Genomic DNA, 11,432 nt, shown 5'->3' with positions numbered 1-11,432 from the left:
CGCAGGGAAGAGAGCAGTGGTTCTCAGCCAGAGGTGATTTGGCCTCTTCTTGCTGGGAGGGTGGGGGCAGGGCACTGTGCTACTGGCATTTCATGGGTACAGGTCAGGGATGCTACTAAGTAAATATCCTCCAGTGCTCCCCCACAACAAAAAGGTATTTGTCAGTGGTGCAGAGAAACCTCAGAACAGAGCAAGAGCTGTCAGACTTCTTTAGTTGGCCCCTGCCAAATGTTATGTCTTAAATTTTACAGCAAACCAGAGCACACAATCACATATGTACACTCACACACAACATAAGTGTAACTAAAATTAAAATTTTATCAAAAAATACTTAGCCTGCCCTAGCTAGTGTGGTTCAGTGGCTTGAGTGCTGGCCTGTGGACCAAAAGGTTGTTGGTTCGATTCCCAGTCAGGGCACATGCTTGGGTTTCAGGCTAGGTTCCCCAGTTGGGGGCATGTGAGAGGCAAACAATTGATGTATCTCTCACATAATGATGTTTCCTTCTCTTTCTCCCTCCCTCCCCCTCTCCCTTGCTTTATTTAAAAGCAAATAAATAAAATCTTTTTTAAAATGCTTAGCCTTACTACATACGATACTCTGATATTTACTATTATATTGCAAGCGAAATGCTAGTCAGAATCCACTGTGTTGATTTAGACTGAGGGTCACAATCCATAGTTAATACACACTGACATAGACAAGCTCCAAGACTTTGGTGTCCAATGAAACTGTTTGTTTTTACGTGTGCTTAAATGATAGGTGTTCCACTTATTTTAGGCTAGTTGCTTAACCTCTGTAGACATCAGAACCCCCAACTGTAAACTTAATAATAATAATAATAATAACAAGAATAATAACAAGATCTACCTCAAGTCATTTTTATGAAGATGAAATGAGGATAAAAACAAGAAAATGCCCATTATGTGGTAGACACTTAGCATATTCGTTCCTTTCCATATACTATAAAGGTAATGTTCTAACATCCCTTCTTCTAAAAGGAAAATAAAATTCATCCAGCAGCAGAAAAATAAAGCATTCTACTAGAGAAGAGGAATGAGCATTCTCTTCTGTGCAGAGAATGTAAAAGGTTTTGGTGATAGTCAGGTTAGGACTAAGCCCCAGTTCAAGTCTGAACGAGCGCAGCATGGCAGTCAGAGTGAGGGGTGACTCTGCTCCCTGCTCCTCCTCCCTGTCATGACCTGACGTCCTCTGGTTTCAAGGCCCCTCACAGGCCCCCTGGACCTGTGTGGGGTCCAGGCTGCTCTATTTTATCCTCAGAGTGAGGAAAATGGCAGGCTGGGACTCACCTGGTGCAATCTCACACAGATGGCCACTATTGGGTGAGAATACGGAGCGCGAAGACCTCCGTGGGACTTTGCCAACCCAGCCATGAAGAAGGCAGACGCTTCATTCTTCTGTTTGAATGAACATCATAAAATACACTTTGGTTCTGTGGTCTTGTTAGTTCGTTCGTTCATTCATTCATTCATTCATTCATTCATCCATTCATTCATTCATCCATTCATCCATTCATCCATCCATCCATCCATTCATTTTACAGAAACCATGGCGGGAAAGCCCAAGCTGCACTACTTCAATGGACGAGGCCGTATGGAGCCCATCCGCTGGCTCCTGGCTGCAGCTGGAGTCGAGGTCAGTCCTGGGTTCTGCCAGTTTAAGCTGGATCTGAAATTGTATCAAAGTACTTTCTCACATAAGCTGGGAGACTTCCATACTAGATGGTCTGTAAATGGTTTTGCCTTAAATAGCAATATTATGTATATAAAAGAATTGGACTATTTTATCAATAAAGATTAAAAGTAAATCCTGCCCATGTAAGAGTACAGAAAAATTAAAAGAAATTTTTAAAGGAAACAAAAGAAACAGCAGCTAATCATAATTCATAAACCTTATTTTGATTTGAATTTCAATAAACAATAAAATATTTATGACTTTTATACAATTAGCTGATTATTGATTGAATATTAGATGATATTAAAATTATTGTTAATTTTTTAGTTGTCACTTTAGTGTGATATTATGGTTTTATTTATTTATTTATAAGGATTTTATTTATTTCTTTTCAGAGAGAGGGGAAGGGAGGCAGAAAGAGAGGGAGAGAAACATTGATTGGTTGCCTCTCACACGCCCCCAACTGGGGACCTGGCTGGAAACCCAGGCCTGTGCCCTGACTGGGAATCTAACTGGTGAAACCACAGGCCAGCACTCAACCCAATGAACCACACCAACCAGGCCTTGTGGTTATTTTTAAAAATAGTTCTTATGTTATAGAAATACACATTGAAGTATTTAAGTATGATATGATGTTTTATATGGGATTTATTTCAAATTTTCCCAAGATGGGGAGAGTGGGTGGGCATACAGAAGACACAAGATTGGCTTGAGTGATAATTATTGAAGCTGGGTGTTGGATACAAAGAGGATCTTTGTACTTCTATTTTTTGTACAAGCTAGAAATTCCCATAATAAAAAGATAAAAATACACAATATTAGAATACAATGTAATTAAAATTCAGATACAATAGCAAATATGGGGAGGAGCAGACTGTAAGAAACTGCCTGTTAAAGACTCAATACACACACTCAGCAGCAAATCCATTGGGCAGCCTCAAGTTCCAGGTTCTGTGGTAGGTCCTGGGGACCCAGGGGTGAGGGAGACAGACAAGGCCCCTGCACTCAGGAAGCTTACATTCCAGGCAGGATGTAGACAAGTACATGGGTGATTCAAAGGAGGGATGGCAGCACCTAGGACCACACCTGCGCCCTCTAGAGGAGTCAATGAGAAAATCCTCCCAGTCCAGAACAGAGAGACCCAGCATCTCTGAGGAGCATCTTCCTGGGGAGGGAGTCATGGATGAACTCAGGAGACCTTGTCTGTCACAGTAGAGCAGTACAAGAGGGGCTCAGGTGAGGTGGTCTTGAGTGACGGGCACTTCCAGTGCGCTCCCTTCATGTGCTATCCCTCCAGAGTCACGTGTGTGCCTAAGCCTTGGATTATATGTACTTTCTGGATTGCTTAGTGAGTGCATAGGACTTCATCTGGCCCTTTAGTAATTTCATGAAGAAATGAGCACACACACACAAATACAAATAGTGCCATCCAGCTTTTCTTCTTCTCTTCATAAACCAATAACCCACAGTTTCACTATGGTGCAGACTTCAGCTTTGGGGTTTGGGGACGTGTTCAGGGCCTCTGGGCAGGATGAGTTCAGCACAGGAGGGTGGGTCAGAGTGAGGTGGAGAGCACCCCAGGCTGCCTCTCCTGCGTCCCAGCTCGACTGGGGAGGGTGTGGGGCTACGACTTATCAGAAGCTCTCCATCAGGACTTCTGGGTTCTCTGTGCCAAAAGCTGACCTTTCCGCTCCTATTTTTCCATCTCCATCGGCCTCACAAGCAACATCGCACCAGCCAACCCTTTCCTACCCTGGCCACCCTTCCCTAGTGACCACCCATCATTCCTTGTTTATCTTGAACTAGGAGCTTTATAAATTGCTGCACAAGTAACTCATTCTCTATATGGTTTCTTGCTATGGAATTATGTGGATCCATAAGACAGTGTTCCTCTGAGAAAGTTAGAAACCAAAAATTCCAAAACTTTTACCATAAAGTACCTCTTTCAAACTACAAAATAAAATGGCAGCAGAGGCCTCTGGTGGCAGCGTCTCAGATGGTCATTGCCCCACACTGAGGCGCACACACTGCCCTGTCTCACGTGGAGACAAAGGCTTTCCCGAGATGTTAAAACTCCATAACTAGCAGAACTTTGCAGTCCCTTCCTTCGAATAACACTCTCCTCCCCAATCACGACCTCATCACTGACAGAGAGAAGGGCAGGGTGGAGGTGAATGGAACCTCCAAAGAGGAGCAGTTATGTGCTGCGACCCACACTCTGTTCCTGGTGGCTCTTACCCAGATTCACAAATGGCCGGGATGGCACTGCTCCATGTGCCTGCCAAACTCTGAGAGCTTACCTCCTCCACGTTCTGTACCAGACAGAGGTCATTCAAGGCTGAGAGTCCTATAATGCTAAAGAGTAACAAGAACTCCTTTACTGTTTCTGCTTTCCAGTTTGAAGAGAAGTTTTTGGAAACTCCGGAAGACTTGGAAAAGTTAAGGAACGGTAAGAGGAAGTGTCTAAACTGCTCTGGTGAGGGTGTCTGTAAAGTCCATAATGAGGTTTGAACACTAGGCATTGCCTATGTGCGTGCACAGTGGAGCCAGGTGGGGTGTGTGGAGAGGACGAAAAGTGGTTCCAAGTGTAAGGAGTAGGGCTCTTTGAGCAGGTCTTACAACTTACTCAGGGCTAGGGCTTGGACTCTGAGTGTTTGCTAGCTGAACCATCTCCGGTCCTGGAATGCCCCTTCTTTGCTTCTCCCACTTTTCTACACTGTGAGTGAACTGCACCAGTTCAGGACCCCACACAGTCTGCCTGTCCACAGGCACTCAGACATGCATCAGGGTGACAAGAGCAGACACAGGCACAGCAGTACCTTGAGCCCTTTCTCTGACAGGTTTGACAAGGTAATATCCCAGCAGTATTGCAAATATCAAAGTACAGGGAGATAAACTCCTGCATAAAAATAGCTCCCAAACCCACCTTAAATGCCATGAACACTGTGAGAGTTACTTCCGGAACTCCCCATTTGAAATGTCATCTGGCTGGCAGCCTGCTGCAGTCTGTCGCCAACTTCTTCCTAAATTATCCATGGGAAAAATCGACATGAAATAACAAGGGATCTACTAGATATGTGATGGGAAATAATAAATTAAAAAGTAAAAGACAGATTGATAAGAAAAAGAAGGACTATAAAAAACTAAAAACAAAATGCTATCCTGTTAAAGTGGTACCAGATAATTTCAACAAACATATTTTCATCCTACAAGAGTGTGTGCTCTATGAAGCATTTCACTCTACTTTTTCTTTTTCTTTCTAAAGATGGGTATCTGCTGTTCCAGCAAGTGCCAATGGTCGAAATCGATGGGATGAAGCTGGTGCAGACCAGAACCATCCTCAACTACATTGCCGCCAAACACAACCTCCATGGGAAAGACATGAAGGAGAGAGCCCTGTATGGTACTTTTTATGTTTCCCCCCTCAACAATGAATAGGAACTGTTCAGATTCTTCTGTGAATGAGCAGGTTGTGTCAGGGATCATGACCAGCAGCAGCACGGGCCTTGGAGGCACAGACTGAGGTCCAGTCCAGCAGGGAGCATGAGGATGAGGGATCCGCCTGAGGCGGAGTCAGGCAAGTGGGAGCATGGGAGAAGCCTCAGTCCACGGCACAGCTCAGGGGAGTGACAGAGGTTTCCAAACACTGATGAACTAGGAAACCAGGAGGATGGTGCAGCCTGGACTCCAGGTGCTCAGGCTTTAGGATGATAAGGCTGGGGAAGGGAAGATCCAAAGGAGTGAATTTTCAAGTTCCAGAAATTACTAGAATACTTACTGGGAGTCTAACCTATCAGCTAGTTGTGTGGACTGGCCCCTTGACAAGGGGGAGCAGAGGCTGGTCCTCCAGAGGCTGGGTCACCTTGCACATTTGGAGACAGAACTGAAGCAGCCAGATTCATTCCATACAACCACATCTGGGGGTGGGGTGGGGGGTTCTCCTTCCCATGGTGATGGGACCACATGATTGAAACTAAAGTCTTGTGAGGAACTGTTGGCCGTTACTCAGGAAGTTCAACATAGAGTTACCATATGTTAGCACCTCCACTAGTAGGAATGTACCCAAGAGAATAAAAAACACATACACACTAAAACTGGTACCGTTGCTTCACAAACCTCCTCAGGAGCCCTCACATGAGATCTGACACTGGCCCTAGTACCTGGAGGGCAGGGAGAGGCTGAAGAGCAAGGCAGACCAGTCCGTATTGGTTGGTGGTGGGTTTAGTAAACAAGAGAACTTAGTTATGAGGCCTCCCTTGGGTGACCCACAAGATGACTAGCTTTCTGAACCCACTTTCCAGAATCTTAAGAGGTTATAGAGAGGCCTTAACTGTGTCACGTACCCAGTCCAGATGATCTTGTCACTATATTCCTTTTTCAAGGCTGTGTCCTTGGCCAGCTTCTAGCTGGAAAAGACACGTGGAGAGCACCTTCTAAGCCCAGGGGAGGGAGTGGGCACCTCCAGTTGCCTCAGTTCAGCTTGCAGGTCAAATGACATCTACATCTTGATGCCCTGCCCCAATATGCACACAAACGTTCATGGAAGCATTGCTCATGATATTCAAAAAGTGGAAGCAGCAAACAATAGTCATCAACTGATGAGTGGGTGAACAAAGGGTGGTATACGTACACAATCACATGTAATTCAGGCATAGAGAGGAATAAAACCCTGATGCATGTGACAACATGAATGAACTTTGAAAATATTATCCAAAATGAAAGAAACCTCACACAAAAGGCCATGTAGAATGATTCCACACCTATAAAATGTCCAGATATTTAAACCCGCATAAACAGTGAGTGGCTGTGTAATTGCTGGGGCAGGAGTTTAAGGGACATGGGGAATGACAGCCAAGGGCACAGGATCTTCTTTGCGTGTGATAGAAGGGTTTTGGAATTGGAATGTGGTGATTTCAGAATGTACTAAAAGCTACTGAACACTACATTTTAAAGAGTGATAATCATGGTTTGTGAATATAGTATTTCAATAAAACTGATATATTTATAAGTATTGCAGAAAACCCAATTTGGAACAAAAGTAAGTAAAAGTTCTCTATAATAGGCAATGATTGGAGTTATATAAAGAATTGCACCAGTTCTGGCCAGTGTGACTCAGTGGGTGCAGTGTTGTCCCATAACCAAAATGTTGTGAGTTCGATTCCCAGTCAGGGCATATACGTAAGTTGTGGGTTCATCCCTTGTTCCAATCCAGATCCTCAGTCTGGGTGCATATGGAGGCAACCAACTGATGCTTGCATCCATGTTTCTTCCTCTCCCTCTCTCTCTTTCTCTTTAAAAAAGCAAATAAAAATGTCCTCTCATGAGGATATTAAAAAAAAAGAATTGCACCAGTTCAGGGCAATTTTAGGGGGAATCTGGAGCAGTGCAAACACAGCCAGAGCTCAGAACCAGTACACGGGGAGGGCTGTGGAACGGTGTTCTGGGGGAGGTAGTGGGAAGAACTGCTAACACTGGGCATATAAATGGCCTGGCGATGCAACAGGATGAGAGAGGGAGAGAGACATGACGGAGGTGGCTCTGCCAGGGACTCTCTGGAGATTACTCAGCTGGCAGGTCTTTAGCATTGAGTCACACTGAGTGAGTCCCAGAAGAAACCACAGCAGGCGTGGCAAACCCTAGGTCCAGTCTCAGTAGTTACTTGCAGTGATCCCACCAGTTTCTCTGTGCCCGTGACTCTGGACACCTCACTGCTGTTCTCTGGCCCTATATCTGGGCATGTGTATAACAAAAGTTTTAGACGTGTATACCTACCTTGATATGAAATGTTGAAGTTAAGTGAAAATTGTAGTTGAATGAGTGGCATGTGAAAATGCACCCAGTGGAAGTGGTTTACCTTGCACCTCCTGATGCCCCTGACTTAAAGAGTAATTTGTAAGTCGGGCGACAATTGACAATTGGGTCATTTTTGTCTTTCAGGGTTGATATGTATTCAGAAGGTGTAGCAGATTTGTATGAAATGATCTTGCTTCTTCCACTGTGCCCACCTGATCAAAAGGGTGCCAAGATGACCCAGATCAAAGAGAAAACAACAAACCGTTATTTCCCTGCCTTTGAAAAAGTAGGTGGGCTGTTCAGCATTTGGTGCACTGAGATGAGAGAGGACAAAGAGAAATCATGCCTGGGCAGGCCTGGGGCATTGACCTTGGCTTCCCGAGAGCCCTCCTGAACACTGATGTAGCTAGTGCCCTGGCCCCCTGGGCATGTTACAGAAATCAGAAATCAGAAATCAGCTGTGTGTGTGTGGGTGTGTCTATTACACCCAAGCGATAATCTTCCAGGAACATTTCCATTGGCTGGGACCCAGTTTAGAGCTGTGTATGTGATGGCATTCCATGTCATGGTCAGAGTGTGGGCTGTGGGAGGCTGTGAGAGCCACACCAGCAATGGAGGAGACCCCGCAGAGACCCACTGCACAGGGGCTTTTCATCCAAGAGGAGTTCAATGAAAGCCGTTGGTCAGAAAGTGTTCTGACAGCACGTGAGGGAGACAGGAGACCAGCTGCCCAGCAGGAGAACAGGCTAGTGTTTCAGAGAAGGGAGAGATGCATGTCAACAAGGTGGGGGTGGGGTGGGGGTGGCCAGGAGGAGACAGCTGGAGAGATGCTAAGGAACAAATAATGTACAAATTTTGTGGACATGGATCTCAGATTTTTGAGGAAAGTCATGCAAAGCTAAGAAAAGATTCTTATCATTATATGTAATACATCTTAGTTAATGCTTCTCTTTGAAGATAAAAGGAAAATATTTCAAGATCAAAACACTCTGAAATCATGCTAAATAAAAGTCATGAAAAAAGTTGTAAGAGATCCAGGAAGCTTACATGTAAATAAAAAATTAATACTGACACCCTCATTTTTTAAAGCACTAAATCATTCATTCACTGAGCAAATGTTAATTCATTGCTTATGTGTCTGATTCTACTCAACAAGCAATGAATTTTATACTTACCAGAAAATATACTGTCCTGGCCATTGTGGTGCTAAGAGTTTAGGTACATTTCACATGATGGAGAGCTAAAGGACATAGCAATTTAGGCCCATCTATACTTTGAAAACTATATTATACTATACTATATTATAATAACATTACTATACTGTACTATACTATACTATAGTAACTATAATACTACACTATACTTTGTTACTATACTATAGTCACACGGGGCTCTTTGTAAAGAATGTAAAATGCACATGACAATATAGCATTTGATGTTTACGTATATTCATTAATTATATATCCATTCTGCTGTATGCATATATAATCTGAAAGCATATTTGCCCAAATGTTATTATCTTTAGTTGGTGGTGCCATATGTGTTTTTTCTCTATGATTTGCATTTTGCTGCAATAATTTTTAATCAGCATCACATATTTCTCCAATATTTAAGCATGAGAACCTCAAACACAAAAGAGCTGAAAAAGATTTACAATAAACTCATGTATACCAACACCTTGTTTAAAAAATTAACATTTTATAATTATGTTTGATTAATCATATATATCTCCCAATCCCTTGCTTTTCTAATCAAACATTATTTTTTATGCATTTAAAAGTAGTTCCAGACCAGTGCAGTCACCCCTAGGCAGTTCTGCGTATGGTTTATTATGTATTCCACAACTGTTATTGACAGAGAAAAGTGGGTTAGCAATCAGAGACAATGCTGTAAGGGAGATGGTGAGTTCAAGTTGACCCAGGTTTACATCAAGTCCCAGAGAGAGAGACCAGGAAATGAGGGGAGGAGACAGAGGAGAAATGCAGATTCTGAAATAGTCCGCTCAGGATTGAAGAAGGATGTCATGGAGATGGCGACTTTGTCCAAGGGAGGGAGAGACAGGACAGCATGGAGAGCCATCCATGTCCTGATATTGCAGAGCGTCGGGGTCACCAGGGCGTGTGGCACAGAGAGACATGGTGCAGCCACAGCTAGCCCTGGGCCAGTAGAAGATGCACACGGGAGCCCAGTGACGTGGGAATGGGAATAACCAGTAGCTTGTGCTTTAAGTGAAGAGAGGAAAGAACAGCAGAGCCCTGCTTCTCTCTGTCTCACTGAACCAGGGCCAGTGAATGTGCTCTCATGCCCCCACCAGCCCAGTGAGGTAGCAGAGGCAAGAAGTTGGGCTGGAGGACCTGGGCAGGAGCAGTGACCCATGTGATTGTGCTTGTGTTCATAATCTGATCCCTCCAATTCATCAGGTGCTCAAGAGCCATGGACAAGACTACCTGGTAGGCAACAGGGTGAGCAAGGCTGACATTCACCTGGTTGAACTGATCTACACTGTTGAAGAGATTGACCCCAGCCTTCTGGCCAACTTCCCTCTGCTGAAGGTAACCTCTGTCACAGCCCTCAGAGGGAAGGCCTGCATCTCCCGTCTTGGAGTCTAGTATTTGGACACTTGGGCTGGTGATGTTATGACCCACATCACTGCCTGCAGGTCTCCAAAAATTTGCTCATAGGCCCAGGTCTGAGTCATGGAAAAGAATCTTGTTTTGCCAAGGGAACTGGAGGTGGATGCTACCCCAAGGAGAACAGTTTGTCTTTCACAATGAGACGGACCCAGGACTTGGCATTTCTGTCCTCGGCTCCTGTCCCATTGCAGCATCTGTCTCATTTCCTCTGGATTCTCTTTCTCCCAGATGTGTCCTGTCTATGTCACCTGAGTCTGTGTGAGCAGGTGTCCTTCCTCTGAGTTCCTTCCCTCAGCTCCTCCTCCTTCTCTCAGACACTGTGTTTCTCTCCGCACTGCCCTCTCTCTCCCTGTTTCTCTCTCTCAGAGGGCAAGCTAGTTTTGACCATCCCTGTGGTTTTCCTTTTATATTTCCTTTTATATATATATATATATAAAAATATGGCTTTTTTATTTTATATCTTCAGTACTGCCTAACTTTCTTATATCTTCATTTTTTCCAGTTTGGAGCCTTTATCTGTGTTGCTCTTCCTTGTATGAACAAGAGCAATGAATCCACAGGATTTCCCTGTAGGGAGGGAGATGGGGAAGACTGAGAACTGAATAAAATCTTCACCGTGTCTCCGGGGAGAGTGCTGTTGAGCTGTGTTCTCTTCCTCTCATCCTCCTGTCTTGCTGGCTGTCTGTTTGCCAGCCTCTTGATGGTGCTGAGGGAGGTGACTCAGATGGTGGTGGTGTAGGAGGGTCTGGGACTCCCTGGCTTGTGCTGATGGAGGGCGGGTGTTTTGTCTGCACTCTGAGACTGTGCTCTTGTGCATCGCAGGCCCTGAAAACCAGGATCAGCAACCTCCCTACGGTGAAGAAGTTTCTGCAGCCTGGCAGTCAGAGGAAGCCTCCCCTAGATGAGAAAGCATTGGAACAGGCCAGGAAGATTTTCAAGATTTAAATAAAGCAGACGTGGACACCCGGCATGCGCAGGATCAATCTTCTGAAAATTTCAACAGTGAAGTGCTCTACTGAAATTTAAACCTTGGCTGTCACGAGAATAATAAGGTTTTTCCAAGTAATTAAATAATAAATGCCTATGAGCAGATTTAGTTACAATTTATTCTTGTTCATTAAGATCCAATATGAAATCAGATTTTCAATCTTCTGTTGTGTCCCTTTTGGAATTAAAAAATTAAATTAAAAAGGGAATCAAATTATGAGGACTGTGTAATCTTTTCCAGAAATTGTCACATAACATCTGTCACAGACCCTATCAAGGAGTCAAATGTAAATATTTATATCTGACACTCTCAGATATTAACAGGG

General features: G+C 44.1%; 1 protein-coding gene across 1 annotated transcript; it reads left to right on the top strand.

Annotated features, from left to right (window-relative positions):
• The first annotated feature begins 1,567 nt into the window (after positions 1-1,567).
• Positions 1,568-11,222, top strand: LOC123821655 (glutathione S-transferase A2-like). The gene is made up of 6 exons (XM_045843269.1): positions 1,568-1,654; positions 4,091-4,142; positions 4,959-5,091; positions 7,631-7,772; positions 9,907-10,038; positions 10,942-11,222. Exons 1-6 carry the CDS (start codon positions 1,568-1,570, stop codon positions 11,062-11,064), a joined length of 669 nt encoding a protein of 222 aa, XP_045699225.1. The 3' UTR covers positions 11,065-11,222.
• The last annotated feature ends 210 nt before the right edge of the window (positions 11,223-11,432 follow it).

Source organism: Phyllostomus hastatus, unplaced genomic scaffold (assembly GCF_019186645.2).
Source record: "Phyllostomus hastatus isolate PE091 unplaced genomic scaffold, TTU_PhHast_1.1 phas_contig_40, whole genome shotgun sequence".
Lineage (NCBI taxonomy): Eukaryota > Metazoa > Chordata > Mammalia > Chiroptera > Phyllostomidae > Phyllostomus > Phyllostomus hastatus.
This window is presented reverse-complemented; position numbering and strand designations above follow the sequence as displayed.